The sequence below is a fragment of the Ailuropoda melanoleuca genome, chromosome 9, assembly GCF_002007445.2.
Source record: "Ailuropoda melanoleuca isolate Jingjing chromosome 9, ASM200744v2, whole genome shotgun sequence".
NCBI classification, from domain to species: domain Eukaryota; kingdom Metazoa; phylum Chordata; class Mammalia; order Carnivora; family Ursidae; genus Ailuropoda; species Ailuropoda melanoleuca.
The window spans coordinates 102,830,036-102,850,329 of record NC_048226.1 but is presented as its reverse complement, the minus strand read 5'-3'; the positions used below and the strand labels follow the sequence as shown (position 1 = coordinate 102,850,329).

The following is a 20,294-nucleotide window of genomic DNA, read 5'->3' as shown; positions in this document are numbered from 1 at the left end:
GCCCTCCCCAGCCCCTCCCTGCCCTCCCCAGCCCCTCCCCGGGTGCTGGGGGTGGGGCTCCTGAGGTCAGCGCCTCCTGTCCTTGCTTTCTTCTCAGAAAGCGCAAGCTGAGGTGGAGGGGCTGGGCAAGGGTGTTGCCCGGCTCTCTGCCGAGGCCGAGAAGGTCCTGGCCCTGCCCGAGCCGTCACCCGCTGCCCCCACTCTGCGCTCAGAGCTGGAGCTGACCCTGGGCAAACTGGAGCAGGTCCGCAGCCTGTCTGCCATCTACCTGGAGAAGTGAGTGAGCCTGCGGGTGGCCTGGGAGCTGCGGCAGTGGGAGGGCTCTGAGCAGAGGGGGCCTGACCGCTGTGTGCTGGCAGAGGACGGGCCGATGGGGGCCGTGAAGACGGGTCTGCTGAGGGCTCTGGCCAAGAGGTGGGTGTGGCCGGAGGGGTCAGCCCTGATGTGCCGTGAAGGTGGGCCTTCCTGGTGACCAGATGTGGGGAGAGGGGTTCGGTGTAGCTCACCGAGGTGTGGGATGGTGGGGCATCGGGGCCTGGGGTGTGCGGGCAGGCAGAGGAGACCAAGGAGGGGCTGGGTGAGGAACACCAGAAGGAAGGGGGCCCATGGCCAGGAAGGTTCAGACGAGGGGCTTGGCCACGGTTGGGAGGCTCTTGGTGGGGGTGAAGCTGAGGAGCTGCAGAGGGGAGGCAGGTGGTAGGGCAGGGGTGAACCGGCTTGAGGCTGAGGTCTTTTTGGGGGGGCCTGCAGTCCACCCCCCCCCCAGTCTGTGCTTGCTCCCGTGTCTTTGGGGAAATGCAGCCCTTCCCAGGCCCCTTCCTCTGCCAGACCCTTGCCACGCACCCACAGCATGTACATTCCAGCACGTACGTTCACGTGGTGCAGACTCTCTTTTGGAAGGATGGTGCGCCATTCTCCACCCCCTTCCCCCAGGGTTGTCACTGACTGACGGACGTGGTCCTTCTGTAATGTCTACGACGTAAACAACACGTCTGGCTGTTTGCCATTCTTTCTTCATGAAGGCAGATATGTGAGGAATGTCATGTCTGGTACATGGTGTCAGCCCTTACCCAGTCTTGGGCCTGGAAGGCTGGGAGTTTCTCCCAGGCTCCAGGGCTGGCACACTGGGGGTCTCTTCTGCTGTTTCTCGGGACTGCACAACTGTCTCCAGGACTCAGTCCAGAGCTGAAGTGTCTCTGGGTCCCAGAGGTCCCCAACCACCCTCTCCCCGAGGCCTCTGTTCTTCTCCCTGACGCCTGTGACCACAGGGATCGGCTGACCACCAGGGTTCTGGTTCCTTGCATGGGACTTGGTACCCCCACCCCCTCCCGTGCTGAGTCCCGTTCTCCCTCCAGGCTCAAGACCATCAGCCTGGTGATCCGAAGCACACAGGGGGCGGAGGAAGTGCTCAAGGCCCATGAGGACCAGCTCAAGGAGGCCCAGGCCGTGCCTGCCACCCTCCCAGAGCTTGACGCCACCAAGGCTGCGCTGAAGGTGCCTGGGCCTCGCCGTGAGGGCAGGGGGCTCTGGGGGCCGGAGGCAGAGCCCTGGGGCTGAGACCGCACTTGTCTCTGCAGAAGCTGCGGGTCCAAGCGGAAGCACAGCAACCAGTGTTTGACGCCCTGAGGGACGAGTTGCGGGGGGCTCAGGAGGTGGGTGAGCGGCTGCAGCGGCAGCATGGCGAGCGGGACGTGGAGGTGGAACGCTGGCGCGAGCGGGTTGCCCCACTCCTGGAGCGCTGGCAGGCTGTGCTGGCCCAGACCGACGTGAGGCAGCGTGAGCTCGAACAGCTGGGCCGCCAGCTTCGTTACTACCGTGAGAGCGCAGACCCGCTGGACGCCTGGCTGCAGGACGCCAAGCAGCGGCAGGAGCAGATCCAGGCCGTGCCTCTGGCCGACAGCCAGGCGGTGAGGGAGCAGCTGCGGCAGGAGAAGGTGGGTGCGGGCCGGGCCTGGGTGGGAGTGGGGCGGGGAGGGGGAGTGCGCCCTGTACCCGCTGACCCCCCTCCCCTCCCAGGCCCTGCTGGAGGAAATCGAGCGGCACGGGGAGAAGGTGGAGGAGTGCCAGCGGCTGGCGAAACAGTACATCAACGCCATCAAGGTGAGGCTTTCTGGCGTCCGGCCACCCTCGTGGAGTCCTGGCCCCCGAGCCCGGGCCACACGGGTGAAAGCCTCGGGCGCGCTCAGGCGCAGGGTGAGGGGAGCGGGACGCTGCTGGCTGACTCCTGTGTCTTCACAGGATTACGAGCTCCAGCTGGTCACATACAAGGCACAGCTGGAGCCAGTGGCCTCCCCGGCCAAGAAGCCCAAGGTCCAGTCTGGGTCTGAGAGCATCATCCAGGAGGTAGGGCCAGGGGTGGGGCTGGTGGGGCTGGTGGGCTGCATGGGCCCTGAGGCTCAAAGCAGGCCTGACCCTGGCTGCCCCCTCCATCCCGCCCCTGCAGTACGTGGACCTGCGCACGAGGTACAGCGAGCTGACCACACTCACAAGTCAGTACGTCAAGTTCATCAGCGACACCCTGCGGCGCATGGAGGAGGAGGAGGTATGGCCTGCTGGGGGTGAAGCGCCGTCCTCCTGCCCCCCCCCACCCCTGCCGAGATGCCGCCCCTGGGAGCCTGGCTGAGACCACTCCCCTCCTGCCTGGTGCCGTCAGCACCCTGCCCTGCAGCACGGCCTGCCCCACCTTGGCCTGGCGCGGCACTGCTCTCCCCACGGTGGCTGGCACCTCCTTTTTCTCCTCTGTTGGCACGTGCCCCCAACCAGGTGTCCTCCTGGTTCTCGTGTGTGTTCCTCCTTGGGATTCCATGCCGCCTCAGCTTGGCCCCTTGCTCTGGAAGAGCTGGGGAGTATTAGATCATGGGTGCTGGGGAGGGAGGGTCCCAGGTGGCTCCCTGTCCTGTTCCTCCTGCTTCCTGGTGGACTCGCCGTCTGGCCTCCCTGCGGCCTCCTCTCTGCAGGCTTGCAGTCCCTCTGGGCCGCACTGCTGCATCACACCGGCTGCCCTGCCCCGCCCCACCCCACCCCACCGGGCCGCAGGAACAGGCCCAGGTCGGGGAGAGGGGCCCTGTGGCCAGAGCCAGGCCAGCAGGTGTTCAGCGGGGCTCAGGCAGGGCTGTGTGGTGGGCGAGGCTCGCACGCCCTGCGAACTTCCTGCTTTGCTCTCTCTCTCTCTCTCTCCCTGTCCATCTGTCTCCATGGCCTGTCTGCGGGAAGAGGGGAGGACGCCTGGGCCTCCTTCCCCAGGCTGGTGAGCACGGTGGGGCCAGGCTGCGCTCGCTGCCCTGAGTGCCCTGGGCGGGTGCACGCTGTCTCCTTCGGCCGGGCTGTGACCTCTGTCCTCCCTCGACCCCCCACCCCCAACCCCCGCACCGCGCTGTCGGAGTGAACTGTGGTGGTGCCGTGTCATGTGCGCTCCTGGCGGCCTGCTGTGTGCTCACCGCTCTCTCTGGTTCTCTCCCTCTCTCTGCCGCGGCCACAGAGGCTGGCTGAGCAGCAGCGGGCAGAGGAGCGCGAGCGGCTGGCCGAGGTGGAGGCCGCGCTGGAGAAGCAGCGGCAGTTGGCCGAGGCCCACGCCCAGGCGAAGGCGCAGGCAGAGCGGGAGGCACAGGAGCTGCAGCGACGCATGCAGGAGGAGGTGGCGCGGCGGGAGGAGGCGGCGGTGGACGCACAGCAGCAGAAGCGAAGCATTCAGGAGGAGCTGCAACACTTACGGCAGAGCTCGGAGGCCGAGATCCAGGCGAAGGCCCGGCAGGTGGAGGCGGCCGAACGCAGCCGGCTGCGCATCGAGGAGGAGATTCGAGTGGTGCGCCTGCAGCTGGAGACCACCGAGCGCCAGCGGGGCGGGGCTGAGGGCGAGCTGCAGGCCCTGCGTGCGCGGGCGGAAGAGGCCGAGGCACAGAAGCGGCAGGCGCAGGACGAGGCGGAGCGCTTGCGGCGGCAGGTGCAAGATGAGAACCAGCGCAAGCGGCAGGCGGAGGCCGAGCTGGCTCTGCGCGTGAAGGCGGAGGCCGACGCCGCCCGAGAAAAGCAGCGGGCCCTGCAGGCGCTGGAGGAGCTGCGGCTCCAGGCGGAGGAAGCGGAGCGGCGCCTGCGGCAGGCGGAGGCGGAGCGGGCGCGCCAGGTGCAGGTGGCCCTGGAGACGGCGCAGCGCAGCGCGGAGGCGGAGCTGCAGAGCAAGCGCGCCTCCTTCGCGGAGAAGACCGCGCAGCTGGAGCGCACCCTGCAGGAAGAGCACGTGGCCGTGGCGCAGTTACGCGAGGAGGCCGAGCGGGGCGCAGCAGCAGGCGGAGGCTGAGCGCGCCCGGGAGGAGGCGGAGCAGGAGCTGGAGCGCTGGCGGCTGAAGGCCAATGAGGCGCTGCGCCTGCGGCTGCAGGCAGAGGAGGTGGCCCAGCAGAAAAGCCTGGCGCAGGCTGAGGCGGAGAAGCAGAAGGAGGAGGCGGAGCGCGAGGCCCGGCGCCGGGGCAAGGCGGAAGAGCAGGCCGTGCGGCAGCGGGAGCTGGCCGAGCAGGAGCTGGAGAAGCAGCGGCAGCTGGCGGAGGGCACCGCTCAGCAGCGCCTGGTGGCGGAGCAGGAGCTGATCCGGCTGCGGGCGGAGACGGAGCAGGGGGAGCAGCAGCGACAGCTGCTGGAGGAAGAGCTGGCGCGGTTGCAGCGCGAGGCGGCGGCTGCTACGCAGAAGCGCCAGGAGCTGGAGGCGGAGCTGGCCAAGGTGCGCGCCGAGATGGAGGTGCTGCTGGCCAGCAAGGCGCGGGCCGAGGAGGAGTCGCGCTCCACCAGCGAGAAGTCCAAGCAGAGGCTGGAGGCCGAGGCCAGCCGATTCCGCGAACTGGCCGAGGAGGCTGCCCGCCTGCGCGCCCTGGCCGAAGAGACCAAGCGGCAGCGGCAGCTGGCTGAGGAGGACGCTGCTCGGCAGCGGGCAGAGGCGGAGAGGGTGCTGGCCGAGAAGCTGGCCGCCATCAGTGAGGCCACGAGGCTCAAGACCGAGGCGGAGATCGCACTCAAGGAGAAGGAGGCGGAGAACGAGCGCCTGCGGCGGCTGGCGGAGGACGAGGCCTTCCAGCGGCGGCGGCTGGAGGAACAGGCGGCCCAGCACAAGGCGGACATCGAGGAGCGGCTGGCGCAGCTGCGTAAGGCGTCTGAGAGCGAGCTGGAGCGGCAGAAGGGGCTGGTGGAGGACACGCTGCGGCAGCGGCGGCAAGTGGAGGAGGAGATCCTGGCCCTGAAGGCGAGCTTCGAGAAGGCGGCTGCTGGCAAGGCGGAGCTGGAGCTGGAGCTGGGGCGCATCCGCAGCGACGCCGAGGACACACTGCGCAGCAAGGAGCAGGCCGAGTTGGAGGCTGCGCGGCAGCGGCAGCTGGCAGCTGACGAGGAACAGCGGCGCCGGGAGGCCGAGGAGCGCGTGCAGAAGAGCCTGGCGGCTGAGGAGGAGGCCGCGCGGCAGCGCAAGTCCGCGCTGGAGGAGGTGGAGCGGCTCAAGGCCAAGGTGGAGGAGGCGCGGCGCCTGCGCGAGCGAGCGGAGCAGGAGTCGGCCCGGCAGCTGCAGCTGGCCCGGGAGGCCGCCCAGAAGCGGCTGCAGGCCGAGGAGAAGGCGCACGCCTTCGCGGTGCAGCAAAAGGAGCAGGAGCTGCAGCAGACGCTCCAGCAGGAGCAGAGCGTGCTGGAGCGGCTGCGGGGTGAGGCAGAGGCCGCGCAGCGGGCTGCCGAGGAGGCGGAGGCGGCCCGGGAGCGGGCCGAGAGGGAGGCAGCGCGGTCCCGGCGGCAGGTGGAGGAGGCGGAGCGGCTGAAGCAGCTGGCAGAAGAGCAGGCGCAGGCCCAGGCGCAGGCGCAGGCCGCCGCCGAGAAGCTGCGCAAGGAGGCGGAGCAGGAGGCTGCGCGGCGGGCGCAGGCGGAACAGGCTGCCCTGAAGCAGAAGCAGGTGGCCGATGCCGAGATGGAAAAGCACAAGAAGTTTGCCGAGCAGACCCTGCGGCAGAAGGCGCAGGTGGAGCAGGAGCTGACCACGCTGCGGCTGCAGCTGGAGGAGACGGACCACCAGAAAAGCATCTTGGACGAGGAGCTGCAGCGGCTGAAGGCAGAGGTGACGGAGGCAGCCCGCCAGCGCAGCCAGGTAGAGGAGGAGCTCTTCTCCGTGCGCGTTCAGATGGAGGAGCTGAGCAAGCTCAAGGCGCGCATCGAGGCAGAGAACCGTGCGCTCATCCTGAGAGACAAGGACAACACGCAGCGCTTCCTGCAGGAGGAGGCCGAGAAGATGAAGCAGGTGGCAGAGGAGGCCGCCCGGCTGAGCGTGGCAGCCCAGGAGGCGGCCCGGCTGCGGCAGCTGGCCGAGGAGGATCTGGCGCAGCAGCGGGCCCTGGCTGAGAAGATGCTCAAAGAGAAGATGCAGGCGGTGCAGGAGGCCACGCGCCTCAAGGCCGAGGCGGAGCTGCTGCAGCAGCAGAAGGAGCTGGCGCAGGAGCAGGCCCGGCAGCTGCAGGAGGACAAGGAGCAGATGGCGCAGCAGCTGGCGCAGGAGACACAGGGTTTCCAGCGGACGCTGGAGGCGGAGCGGCAGCGGCAGCTGGAGATGAGCGCCGAGGCTGAGCGCCTCAAGCTCCGCGTGGCCGAGATGAGCCGGGCCCAGGCCCGTGCGGAGGAGGATGCCCAGCGCTTCCGCAAGCAGGCGGAGGAGATCGGTGAGAAGCTGCACCGCACCGAGCTCGCCACGCAGGAGAAGGTGACGCTGGTGCACACACTGGAGATCCAGCGGCAGCAGAGCGACCACGACGCCGAGCGCCTGCGCGCGGCCATCGCTGAGCTGGAGCGCGAGAAGGAGAAGCTCAAGGAGGAGGCCGCGTTGCTACAGCAGAAGTCCGAGGAGGTACCGGCCCTCCCTCCACGCGCAAGTGGGTGGGCCCCGGGTGGGGGCCTGCTCTCAGGCGGGCCCCCGACGTCCCTGATTGTCCCCTCCCCTCTTTCCAGATGCAGGTGGTGCAGCATGAGCAGCTGCTGCAGGAGACGCGGGCCCTGCAGCAGAGTTTCCTCTCCGAGAAGGACCGCCTGCTGGAGCGGGAGCACTTCATCGAGCAGGAGAAGGCCAAGCTGGAGCAGCTCTTCCAGGACGAGGTGGCCAAGGCGCAGAAGCTGCGTGAAGAGCAGCAGCGGCAGCAGCAGCAGATGGCACAGGAGAAGCAGCAGCTGGTGGCCAGCATGGAGGAGGCCCGGCAGCGCCAGCACGAGGCCGAGGAGGGCGTGAGGCGCAAGCAGGAGGAACTGCAGCGCCTGGAGCAGCAGCGGCAGCAGCAGGAGAAGCTGCTGGCCGAAGAGAACCAGCGGCTGCGCGAGCGGCTGCGGCGCCTGGAGGAGGAGCACCGGGCCGCACTGGCGCGCTCCGAGGAGATCGCCGCCTCGCAGGCCGTGGCCGCCAAAGCCCTGCCCAACGGCCGGGACGCGCCTGACAGCCCAGCCGCGGAGGCAGAGCCCGAGCATGCGTTTGATGGCCTTCGGCGGAAGGTGCCGGCCCAGCGGCTGCAGGAGGCCGGCGTCCTGAGCTCAGAGGAGCTGCAGCGGCTGGCGCAGGGCCGCACGACAGTGGCCGAGCTCTCTCAGCGGGAGGATGTGCGCCGTTACCTGCAGGGCCACAGCGGCATCGCCGGGCTGCTGCTGAAGCCCACCAATGAGAAGCTGAGTGTCTACGCGGCTCTCCAGAGGCAGCTGCTGAGCCCAGGCACGGCGCTCATTCTGCTCGAGGCCCAGGCCGCCTCGGGCTTCCTCCTGGACCCTGTGCAGAACCGGCGGTTGACCGTCAATGAGGCCGTGAAGGAAGGCGTGGTGGGCCCCGAGTTGCACCACAAGCTGCTGTCGGCGGAGCGCGCCGTTACCGGCTACAAGGACCCCTACACCGGGGAGCAGATCTCCCTGTTCCAGGCCATGAAGAAGGACCTCATCGTCCGCGACCACGGCATCCGCCTGCTGGAGGCCCAGATTCGCCACGGGCGGCATCATCGACCCGGTGCACAGCCACCGCGTGCCCGTGGACGTGGCCTACCAGCGCGGCTACTTCGACGAGGAGATGAACCGCGTCCTGGCGGACCCGAGCGACGACACCAAGGGCTTCTTCGACCCCAACACGCACGAGAACCTCACCTACGTGCAGCTGCTGGAGCGCTGCGTGGAGGACCCCGAGACCGGGCTGCGCCTGCTGCCGCTCACGGATCAGGCTGCCAGGGGCGGTGAGCTGGTCTACACAGACTCCGAGGCCCGGGACGTGTTTGAGAAAGCCACTGTGTCCGCACCGTTCGGCAAGTTCCAGGGCAGGACGGTGAGCATCTGGGAGCTCATCAACTCCGAGTACTTCACGGCGGAGCAGCGGCGGGACCTGCTGCGGCAGTTCCGCACGGGCACGGTCACCGTGGAGAAGGTCATCAAGATCGTCATCACCGTGGTGGAAGAGCACGAGCAAAAGGGCCAGCTCTGCTTTGAGGGCCTGCGCGCCCTGGTGCCTGCTGCCGAGCTGCTGGAGAGCAGGGTCATCGACCGCAACCTCTACCGCCAGCTGCAGCGGGGTGAGCTCTCAGTACGAGAGGTGGCGGAGATGGCTGCTGTGCGGCGGGCCCTGCGGGGCGCCAACGTCATTGCAGGGGTGTGGCTGGAGGAGGCGGGGCAGAAGCTGAGCATCTATGAGGCCCTGAAGAAAGATCTCCTGCCTGTAGAGGCGGCAGTGGCTCTCCTGGAGGCCCAGGCTGGCACCGGCCACGTCATTGATCCCGCCACGAGTGCCCGGCTCACCGTGGATGAGGCGGTGCGTGCCGGCCTGGTGGGGCCCGAGCTGCACGAGAAGCTGCTGTCGGCCGAGAAGGCTGTGACAGGCTACAAGGACCCCTACTCGGGGCAGACTGTATCCCTGTTCCAGGCCCTGAAGAAAGGCCTCATCCCCAGAGAACAGGGCCTGCGTTTGCTCGATGCCCAGTTGTCCACAGGTGGCATCGTGGACCCAAGCAAGAGCCACCGTGTGCCCGTGGATGTTGCCTGTGCCCGGGGCTACCTGGACGAGGAGACCAGCCGAGCCCTGTCAGCACCCAGAGACGAAGCCAAGACCTACCACGACCCCAGTTCACAGGAGCCTGTCACCTACGGTCAGCTCCAGCAGCAGAGCCGGCCCGACCCGCTGACGGGGCTGAGCCTGCTGCCGCTCTCGGAGAAGGCTGCCCAGGCCCGGCGGGAGGGGCTCTACTCCGAGCTCCAGGCCCGTGAGACCTTTCAGAAGACCAGCGTGGAGGTGCCCGTGGGCAGCTTCAAGGGCAGGACGGTGACAGTGTGGGAGCTCCTCAGCTCCGAGTACTTCACGGCGGAGCAGAGGCAAGAGCTGGTGCGGCAGTTCCGCACGGGCACGGTCACCGTGGAGAAGGTCATCAAGATCCTCATCACCATCGTGGAAGAGGTGGAGACCGTGCGGCAGGAGAGGCTGTCCTTCAGTGGCCTCCGTGCCCCGGTGCCGGCCAGCGAGCTCCTGGCCTCCGGGGTCCTGAGCAGGACCCAATTCGAGCAGCTCAAGGATGGCAAGACCTCGGTGAAGGACCTGTCGGCGTTGAGCTCCGTGAGCACCCTGCTTCAGGGAAGCGGGTGTCTGGCTGGCATCTACCTGGAGGACTCCAAGGAGAAGGTGACCATCTACGAGGCCATGAGGCGAGGCCTGCTCAGGCCCAGCACGGCCACTCTTCTGCTTGAGGCCCAGGCGGCCACCGGCTTTCTGGTGGACCCTGTGCGGAACCAGCGCTTGTATGTCCACGAGGCCGTGAAGGCGGGTGTCGTGGGCCCCGAGCTGCACGAGAAGCTGCTGTCGGCCGAGAAGGCCGTCACCGGCTACAAGGACCCCTACTCGGGTAGCACCATCTCCCTCTTCCAGGCCATGAAGAAGGGCCTGGTCCTTAGGGACCACGGCATCCGCCTGCTGGAGGCCCAGATCGCCACGGGCGGCATCATCGACCCGGTGCACAGCCACCGCGTGCCCGTGGACGTGGCCTACCAGCGCGGCTACTTCGACGAGGAGATGAACCGCGTCCTGGCGGACCCGAGCGACGACACCAAGGGCTTCTTCGACCCCAACACGCACGAGAACCTCACCTACCTGCAGCTGCTGGAGCGCTGCTTGGAGGACCCCGAGACCGGGCTGCGCCTGCTGCCGCTGAAGGGGGCCGAGAAGACGGAGCTGGTGGAGACCACGCATGTGTACAGCGAGGAGGAGACCCGCAGGGCGTTCGAGGAGACGCAGATCGACATCCCGGGCAGCGGCGGCCACGGCGGCTCCACAATGTCCCTGTGGGAAGTGATGCAGTCGGACCTGATCCCGGAGGAGCAGCGCACCCGGCTGCTGGCTGACTTCCAGGCCGGCCGGGTGACCAAGGAGCGTATGATCGTCATCATCATCGAGATCATCGAGAAGACCGAGATCGTGCGCCGGCAGAACCTGGCGTCCTACGACTACGTCCGCCGCCGCCTCACCGCCGAGGACCTCTACGAGGCCCGGGTCATCTCCCGCGAGACCTACGGCCTCCTCCGGGAGGGCACCAAGAGCCTCCGAGAGGTGCTGGAGGACGAGTCGGCCTTGCGCTACCTGTACGGCACGGGCTGCGTGGCTGGCGTCTACCTGCCGGGCTCTAGGCAGACGCTCACTGTCTACCAGGCCCTCAAGAAGGGGCTTCTGAGTGCCGAGGTGGCCCGCGTCCTGCTGGAGGCACAGGCGGCCACGGGCTTCCTCCTGGAGCCCGTGAAGGGCGAGCGGCTGACCGTGGACGAAGCCGTGCGGAAGGGCCTGGTGGGCCCCGAGCTGCACGACCGGCTGCTGTCGGCAGAGCGGGCTGTGACCGGCTACCGCGACCCCTACACGGAGCAGACGATCTCGCTCTTCCAGGCCATGAAGAAGGACCTGATCCCCGCGGAGGAGGCCCTGCGGCTGCTGGACGCCCAGCTGGCCACGGGCGGCATCGTGGACCCACGCCTGGGCTTCCACCTCCCCTTGGAGGTGGCCTACCAGCGTGGCTACCTCAACAAGGACACGTACGAGCAGCTGTCGGAGCCCAGCGAGGTGCGCAGCTACCTGGACCCGTCCACGGACGAGCGGCTCAGCTACACGCAGCTGCTCCGCAGGTGCCGGCGCCACGAGGCCAGCGGCCAGCTGCTCCTGCCCCTCTCGGACGCCCGCAAGCTGACCTTCCGCGGCCTGCGCAAGCAGATCACGGTGGAGGAGCTGGTGCGTTCGCAGGTCATGGACGAGGCCACCGCGCTGCAGCTGCAGGAGGGCCTGACCTCCGTGGAAGAGGTCACCAAGCACCTGCAGAAGTTCCTCGAGGGCACCAGCTGCATCGCCGGCGTCTTTGTGGACGCCACCAAGGAGCGGCTGTCGGTGTACCAGGCCATGAAGAAGGGCATCATCCGCCCCGGCACGGCCTTCGAGCTCCTGGAGGCGCAGGCGGCCACTGGCTACGTCATCGACCCCATCAAGGGGCTCAAGCTGACCGTGGAGGAGGCCGTGCGCATGGGCATAGTGGGCCCCGAGTTCAAGGACAAGCTGCTGTCGGCTGAGCGTGCGGTCATCGGCTACAAGGACCCCTACTCTGGGAAGCTCATCTCCCTGTTCCAGGCCATGAAGAAGGGCCTCATCCTGAAGGATCACGGCATCCGCCTGCTGGAGGCCCAGATCGCCACGGGCGGCATCATCGACCCCGAGGAGAGCCACCGGCTGCCCGTGGAGGTGGCCTACAAGCGCGGCCTCTTCGACGAGGAGATGAACGAGATCCTGACAGACCCGAGCGACGACACCAAGGGCTTCTTCGACCCCAACACGGAGGAGAACCTCACGTACCTGCAGCTGATGGAGCGCTGCGTCACTGACCCCCAGACGGGCCTGTGCCTGCTGCCGCTGAAGGAGAAGAAGAGGGAGCGGAAGACGTCCTCCAAGTCCTCGGTGCGCAAGCGCCGCGTGGTGATCGTGGACCCCGAGACCGGCAAGGAGATGTCTGTGTACGAGGCCTACCGCAAGGGCCTCATTGACCACCAGACGTACCTGGAGCTGTCCGAGCAAGAGTGCGAGTGGGAGGAGATCACCATCTCCTCCTCGGACGGCGTGGTCAAGTCCATGATCATCGACCGCCGCTCGGGCCGCCAGTACGACATCGACGAGGCCATCGCCAGGAACCTGATCGACCGCTCGGCGCTGGACCAGTACCGCGCCGGCACGCTCTCCATCACGGAGTTCGCAGACATGCTCTCGGGCAACGCCGGCGGCTTCCGCTCCCGCTCTTCCTCTGTGGGGTCCTCCTCGTCCTACCCCATCAGCCCTGCCGCCTCCAGGACCCAGGTGGCCTCCTGGTCAGATCCCACGGAGGAGACCGGCCCTGTGGCCGGCATCCTGGACACGGAGACGCTGGAGAAGGTGTCCATCACGGAGGCCATGCACCGCAACCTGGTGGACAACATCACGGGGCAGCGGCTGCTGGAGGCCCAGGCCTGCACAGGGGGCATCATCGACCCCAGCACCGGCGAGCGCTTCCCCGTCACGGACGCTGTCAACAAGGGCCTGGTGGACAAGATCATGGTGGACCGCATCAACCTGGCTCAGAAAGCCTTCTGCGGCTTCGAGGACCCACGCACCAAGACCAAGATGTCGGCCGCCCAGGCCCTGAAGAAGGGCTGGCTCTATTACGAGGCGGGCCAGCGGTTCCTGGAGGTGCAGTACCTGACAGGCGGCCTGATCGAGCCCGACGCTCCCGGCCGCGTGCCCCTGGAGGAGGCCCTGCAGCGTGGCATGGTGGACGCCCGGACCGCCCAGAAGCTGCGAGACGTCGGCGCGTACTCCAAGTACCTCACCTGCCCCAAGACCAAGCTCAAGATCTCGTACAAGGACGCTCTGGACCGCAGCATGGTGGAGGAGGGCACGGGGCTGCGGCTGCTGGAGGCCGCCGCGCAGTCCAGCAAGGGCTACTACAGTCCTTACAGCGTCAGCGGCTCCGGCTCCGCGGCCGGCTCGCGCTCTGGCTCGCGCACGGGCTCCCGGGCCGGCTCCCGCCGAGGCAGCTTTGACGCCACCGGCTCCGGCTTCTCCGTGACCTTCTCTTCGTCCTCCTACTCTTCCTCAGGCTACGGCCGCCGCTACGCCTCAGGGCCTGCGTCCTCCCTGGGGGGCCCCGAGTCCGCAGTGGCCTGATTCGCTGCCCGCACCCCGCCCTCCCGCTCTGCATGCGGCCAGGTTCCCCGCCCAGGCGTTGGGGTCTTTCGTGTTTAAAGGTGTCTTCCTCCCAAGCGGTGCCTAAAGTTTAACCAAAAAAAAAAACCAGACTAATATATTAATAAATCTGTTTGCTGTCCAGACAGCCTGTGTCTTGGGGGATGGGGCCAGTCCAGCCCCACGGACCACCTCGTCCCCCAGGTCTCCCTGCTCCTGTCTACCTGCCACTCACACAGCCAGGTGCCTTGGAGGGTCCCGAGCCAGGCCCCCAGCCCAGCCCTCCTGTGTCTCCAGGGAGGGTTTTGTCTGGGCCCAGTTCCCCCAGCCCTGCCTGCTGGGCTCCCTGACACCCAGCCACCAGTCCTAGCTGCTCGGGGCACTGGGGGTCAGCCCCGTCACAAGCAGAGCTCTCAGGACCAGCTTTCTTTCCTGTTTTCAGGACTGACTTCCGTGCTCAGCGGGCCTTGCTGGGGAGGGCTGGGGGGTGGGTGTCCTTGGGTTGGCCATCTCTTCCAGCCTGCCCTGAGAAGCCCCTTCCCCACGGGCAGATGAGGGTCCAGTCTACAGAGCCAGCCAGCCCCTGCCAAGCTGCAGACTCTGCCCCCAGCCCCTGACGCTCTCCCAGGACCCCAGGCCTCTGGCTTCCGCCTTCCAGCCTCAGCTCCCCTAGTAAGTGCCTTCAGTGTCCTCCCTCCCACCCCAGGCCCCAAGGACCCAGCTCTGGGGTGGGAGGGAGACCCTTTGGTGAGACTCCCCACGGCCCAGCTCTCGGGCACGCCGGCCCCGGGCCAGGCTGGGTACAGCTGGGGCTTCTGCAGGGCCCTGCTCTCCTGGGGCCCCACCCTGGGTGCTTCCTGCCTGTCTCTTCGAGGGAGACTGCCCCCTTTGTTTGGCCTCGGGGACAGGCCGCCCAGTCCAGGGCCAGCCCCTCCTGTCCCACCGTGGTGGCCCCCGCCCCCCGCCTCTACCCTCTGACTAAGCTTTGCATGTTCCACTAACCCCGGCGGCGGCGGGTGGGACCCAGGCTTCCAGCTGCCTCCAGGAAGGCAGAACACTAACCCGACCATGGGTGGGCCTGCCGTGCTCACCCCAATAAAAGCAATTCCAACCTTCCTGTGGAGCCTACCTTGCTTTTTTGTCCTGGGGTCAGGTGTGCGTTGGGGTGTGGTGCAGGCCACTGCGGTGGGCTCAGAGCTTGGCCAGTGTGTCCGGGCGGGGGCAGAAAAGCAGGGCCTCCGGGGAGATGCTGGCCTGAGGCCACGTGTCTCAGGAAGAGAAGGCCGGACTGAGCAGCGGCCAGGTGGAGGCCAGCCCTGCTGAGGCCTGCTCCTGGACGTCCCTCAGCCCCTGCCACTGGTCTGGCCGGCGACTCTGCCTGGCCCCTAAGGTTCCGTTCACAGCTGGCCCTTACATCTGAGGCGGGGGCTCCATGTTCTCGTATCAGCTAACACAGGCTGTGCCCCCCGGGGCCCATCATTTGAGGGAGCAGTGTGACCGTCCCGCCAAGTCGGTTCCTGTTAGTGAGGGGTAACGCTCCAGAGGCGGACGCAGTCGTGGGCCTCAGCAGCTGGCCTCTGCTGCAGTCCATCCACCCTGTCCCTCCACGTTCATGCAGTGCCGCTCACACCTGCTGGATCCCAGCTTCCCGGGTTCTTTTTGGGAAAACATACAAGGGTGGGGTAAGTGGGGCCTCCCCACTGAGCCACTGGCCCTGAGGCCATGACCGACGCCCATGGGCCTGATTTGCCCAGAGCAGGGGGCAGAGTCACCCCCCTGGTGAGTGGGTCTTTGTCGGCCTCTGGTCCTCGGTTACAACAGGGCGTGGAAATACCAGATGCCACGACGGGGCCATCCCTACCCCCGTGGCCCCCGTTGACTGCGGGCCTCCTGCGGCAAGGAGCTGCCATGGCCAAGTGGCAGCCATGGTGAACCCAAGTGGGTGGGACACTTGTCGCTGTGCCCCGGGTGGCGGTTCCTGGGCTCTGACCCTCCTGGGCATCAGGACTGGCCGTTTCTTACCGTCGCAGGCACGAGAAGCGCACACGTCCCAGTGGATCCCTGGGAGCGTGGTGGGTGGGCCACTTCTTCCACTCCTTGGTTCCCAGACCCAGGCAGACCGCCTCCTGGGACCACCGACTCAAGGAAACAGCCACGTCCTGGGCTGCAGTCCTGGGCAGCGTCTAACCTTCGGCCAGCCTGGCCGCGTCTGAAGGGGGTGGTGTCCCGGGTGGTCCTGGGCCCTGCTGCACACCCTTGCTGGAAGGGGGTGTGAGCGCCGAGGCCGTGTCGCACAGACGCGCACCCTGCAGGCGGAGACCGAAGCCCCAGGATCCCAAGTCCCAGGTGAAGAGCCCCGCGCTGGGCCGCTGGCTGGTGTCGGTCAGAGGTCTCTGCAGCGGGGGCTGGCGGGAGGCATCACGTACCACCCCAGAGCGGCTGGGCCGGCCTGGGGAAGCAGCCTGTCTCTGCACCTGGGCCACTTGGGTCTTGAGCCTGCGTGGGAGCCCTGGTGGCCAGTGTCCCCCTCCAAGTCGTCCTGTCCACCGGTGGCTCAGTGGATACCGGCACGGGGCACAAGCCCAGGCTCCCTGTGCCCATCAGCACCTCCTTCCCCCAGTCCCCCTGTCCCGGCCCCTTGGGCCCCTCAGAGCCTGCCACGCCATTCCCCCACCCCGCCTGGCCGCAAGTCCCTGTGCACCCTGGCCGCCAGCTCCTTCCCACCCAGCGTGCCAGCCGCTCAGGCCAAGCGGTTCCCTCATGGCTCCCGAGGTGGGCTGTGGTCTGGTGGGCCCAGTGCACGGTGCGGGCCATCGTGAACAGGCATGGGGCTTCTCTGTCACCTCACCACTGGGAGCCTCCCCAAGGCCGTGTGTGGCCGTGGTGGGTGATGGAGTCTGGGCCACCCGCTCGGGTAGCCCTCAGGCCCTGTGTGAGCCTCGGCCCCGGGGGTCCACGCCACCTGGACCTGTGCTGAGCCCACCCACCTTCTGGCTCGGCAGGACTGGCGGCGGCCCCTGCTGGAAGCCAGGGTGCATGGTCACGGCTGCCCCTGGCCAGAGGCTCTGTCTCCACTGAGACCCTCCATCCTCGCTCTGGAACGCAGGGCCTGTGCGAGAGTTCTGGAGACCCCGCGTCACACTCTTACCCGCCTGCCACAGGTGCGGACCTTTCCAGCTGTGTTGCCCTTCTTTCCTCTGAGCCCACTCACGACTAGAAGCCTCCATGTCCTCCAGCAACAGGACCGAGGCCCCATCCCCTGGTGTATTAGGGGACAGAGGCCTACGAGGCGTAGTGCCTTTTCCTTAGAGCCAGGAAAAACAAGCCTCAGAATCTGTCCTTTACCTTGGAGAGGGTGTCCTAGGACGCCCCAGACCTCTGGACTCCCGAAAGCTTTCTCGAAGTGACAGTCCCTGAATCTGCCCGGGTGTAGGCCATGCTGTGGCACACGTGTCCTGCCAGGACACTCAGAATACTCGCCACCTCCTGCTAATTAGGCCTGGTGACGTCAGTTAGTGGACGGCTGTGTTTTTCTGTGCGTTGGTCAGTCTATATGGGGACAGAGCGGGAAGCTGTCATAGTCTGGGGCAAAGCGTGTGTACGGTCCCTCTCCCTGAAATTCTACCAGGATGGGACAGAAACTTTTGCCAAGACAAGAGCCACAGACCCCTTACCAGAGGCCCTGTTAATCCGTTCTAGAAAAGACCATCACCCCTGCTATCTCTGTCATTTCAACGTGGATGCAGTATTTTTTATTTATTATACTGGCTGGCGAGGGGAGGAGCGTCTAGGGCCCCATTTGGTCTTACCTGCTACAGTAAGTTTTTGTTCTATCGCCCGAAGAACCAAGATGAGGATCCCACCAGTGGGTACGTATGTCCGTTGCCAGCGTACGTCCACGTACCGATGAACGTCTGCTCTGTGGCTCTGTGGGGGCGCTGGACCCTCTGTGAGTGGGACCAGACTAGGACTCCGTTCGTTCCCAGACCCCACGTTCCGACCCGAGCAGGAGTCCGTGCTGGTGCTCTGGGCCCCCAGCTATCTATCAGCCCAGATGCTGACCTGGCGGCGTCCCTTCCTGGGGCTCGCTTGCCCAGAGCAACGGCTCTGTGAGCTTTAGAGAAGGCCTCGGGGTCCTGCCGCCTCTATGTCACAGGGTCTCGGGGAGACCTAAGAGATCTTCCAGCTGATGGGTTCTGGGTCTGAGAACTGGCTCAGGTAGGGAAGCGGGTCAAGTGGTTGTATCTCCCACTGGGGCGGCAAATATCAACCGTATCGTTTCTCTTAAAATTTCTGTGGATTCTGTGTAATGAGCTAGTAATGTTCCTCACAGTGTGGCCTTCGGGGCCTCCGGGGAGCTGGCGACATGCAAATTCCCGGCCCCACCCTGGACCTCTGGGATCAGAAACTCCGGGGTTGGGACCACAGCTCGTGTTTTCACCCCGCCCGAGACCGCGTGCCAGAGTTCGGGAGCCCCTGCTGCGGGAACCCCCTTGCCGACGCAGCACCGTGCTGGGGGCCGTCCTCGCCCGGGTGCACCAGGCCTGCAGGGCCCCTTCCTCCTTGCTGGCCAGTGGCGGCGGCCGTGTCGGTACCAGGACCAGGGCCTTTGACAGCAGAATTACCTCTTCACAGCCCTGGGGCCGGAAGTGTGACCACGTTGTTGTCAGGGCTTCTCCTCCTGAGGCCTCCCCCTGGCGTGTGGACGGCTGTCTCCTCCCCGGGGCCTCATGTGGTCGATCCCCCCCCCCCCCCCCCCCCCGGGGGTTGGTGTTCGTGTCCTGGGCTCCTCTTGTAAGGGCCAGTCAACTAGCGTCAGCCCCCTCCCCGCAACGACCTTGACCTTCGCCATCTCCATGAAGACCGTCTCCAAGCACGGTCACTCTCTGAGGTCCTGAGACGAGCACTCAGCCTGCGCATGGGGGCTACAGTTCATCCCGGCACATCGCCACGATACTGACTCCCTTCTGCGCGGTCTGCTCCCCCTTCCCTACGCACCAGTGTTCACAGCCGGCCGCTGAGGATGCCAGGGTTGACATCATCCAGCTGCCGCTGGAAATGAGGCCTACAGCCAAGTGGCCAGTGGGCGTTCTAGCCACAGAGCACGCTTCCTGGGACCACACCCGGACCACCTGTCTCAGGTCCGGTCCCCAGAAACAGAGCCCGTGGTGCTGGTTCAAGGGCGTCTGGCTTATGGAAGTCATGCCCTCAGGACAGGGTGAGGACGGCCGGCCACGGATGTGCGTTCAGCTAGAGTCTGGCCACAGCTTACATGACAGGGAGCTCAGGAGTGTGGGTGTCCCCACGAGGTTGTTTCTCCAGCGGCCAGTGTCTGAGCTGCTGTCCCCACGTCAGTCATTGGCTAGCAGCTGCCCTCGGGGCGGGGGAGGGGCTCCTAGGCGTCTCTGAATGGGGCAGCTTCCCACCTGAGGGGCGCACTCTGGCGAAGGGTGTGAGTCTACAGCAGCTAGGGGCGGGCGTGCCGACCCCCCAAAGGGGGTTTGAGGGGGCCGCCAGCAGCACCTGCTTTAACCAGCCACAGCAGCGATGTGACAGACCTAGCCTGGAAACCCCTCCACTCTAAATTTCCTAGGTAAAACCGCACAGATCTGTTCTCAGACACCTGAGGTTGCAAAACGGAAAAGGAAACCCCCAGGGGTGAAAAAGCAGGACTCAGCATGGCAGCCGACTCTTCCCTGAGCCGTGTGCTGACACTAGAAACCCAAACCCTCAGTTGGAACAGGTCCTAGACCTCGGACCTGCACGAGCACAGGCTCTGTGTGAAATCTGGTGAAAACGTGGACCAGAAAAACCCTGCCCACTGGCAAATGGTGCCAGATCAGAAACCCAGCAGACTCTCTGGGCTCCGCAGGACAGCTTCCGCTAGACGGTGCGTTTTTAAAGCCCCGTGTAGAGCCCGACTCGGGGCTCGAACTCATGAGATCAGGACCTGAGCTGAGATCAAGAGTTGGGTATTTGGGAGCGCCTGGGTGGCACAGCGGTTAAGCGTCTGCCTTCGGCTCAGGGCGTGATCCCGGCGTTATGGGATCGAGCCCCACATCAGGCTCCTCCGCTATGAGCCTGCTTCTTCCTCTCCCACTCCCCCTGCTTGTGTTCCCTCTCTCGCTGGCTGCCTCTATCTGTGTCAAATAAATAAATAAAATCTTAAAAAAAAAAAAAAAGAGTTGGGTATTTGACTGAGCCCTGCAGACGCCCCTTCCACTGGACGTTTATAACTCAGGTCCTCCCCCTGCCTATTCGGGGGAGCTGCATGCAGAGAAGCTAAGTCGACATGGCCCCAGATGGATTACAAGCTGGTGGCCGGCACGAGCCAACGTAATCTCTGGAGGTCTCGTCCCCGAGATCTCACAGGAGTCCCAGGGCGAAAGCTTGGGCCTTCACACGTGGTCTCACAATTCACAATTAAAAGAACGCAAATGCGGTGTGCCTGCCAGTTGGAGTCCTGACGGGAAACAGGGTGGCTGATACACAAGAGTGTATCAAAGGCGTCGTTTACAAAGACGTGGGCAGGGGAGGTCCGCGGCCCAGGAGGGCGGCCAGAGCCGGCGACTGTGGGGCAGACACATCCCGGTTGAAAACTGCCAGTCTCGTTTGGGTAGAACGGATATCTCTTTTCCCTGCTTCCAAGAGTGCTTTGTCTTCGGTTTATTTGCCTGGTTCTACAAAGTCCCCAGGTGGCAATACTATAGACTTCATTGTCCAAACAGCTGACCCCAGTCAGGGACCATGCAGGTGTATTCTACAAGCCACCCTTGTGCCACCGACAAGCACAGCCCGCTCTGGGGGGCGATCAGCCTGACCCCGACCACGGGGCTCTGGGAGCAGGTAATTCTTGGCTGCTAGGGATGGATCAAGGTGTGCCCCAGACAGGGCCAGAGCCCCTGGGAAATACGGGTGTCATGGTTCAGGGACTGAGAAGCTGAGCCCCTGAGTCCCGGGTCCAGGCCTGTGGGGACCACGTCCCCTGATGGCAGAGGGCCTGGCGTGGGAGGCAGGAGGCGGGAGGCCTGCAGGCGCAGGTGGCTTCACGCGCCCACTGAGCACACATCCGTCTGCCGAGGATCTCAGGACAGCTCC

At 66.0% G+C, this 20,294-nt stretch overlaps 1 protein-coding gene across 1 annotated transcript in view; it reads left to right on the top strand.

Moving 5' to 3' along the window:
• Nucleotides 1-14,312, top strand: part of PLEC (plectin) — a 35,475-nt gene extending 21,163 nt beyond the window's left edge. The window contains 10 exon segments of the mRNA XM_034668537.1: nucleotides 66-276; nucleotides 1,356-1,494; nucleotides 1,578-1,934; nucleotides 2,017-2,100; nucleotides 2,239-2,343; nucleotides 2,444-2,542; nucleotides 3,479-4,269; nucleotides 4,271-6,857; nucleotides 6,959-7,963; nucleotides 7,965-14,312. Of these exon segments, the coding sequence (XP_034524428.1) occupies nucleotides 66-276; nucleotides 1,356-1,494; nucleotides 1,578-1,934; nucleotides 2,017-2,100; nucleotides 2,239-2,343; nucleotides 2,444-2,542; nucleotides 3,479-4,269; nucleotides 4,271-6,857; nucleotides 6,959-7,963; nucleotides 7,965-13,178 (10,592 nt within the window). The 3' untranslated portion in view covers nucleotides 13,179-14,312.
• The last annotated feature ends 5,982 nt before the right edge of the window (nucleotides 14,313-20,294 follow it).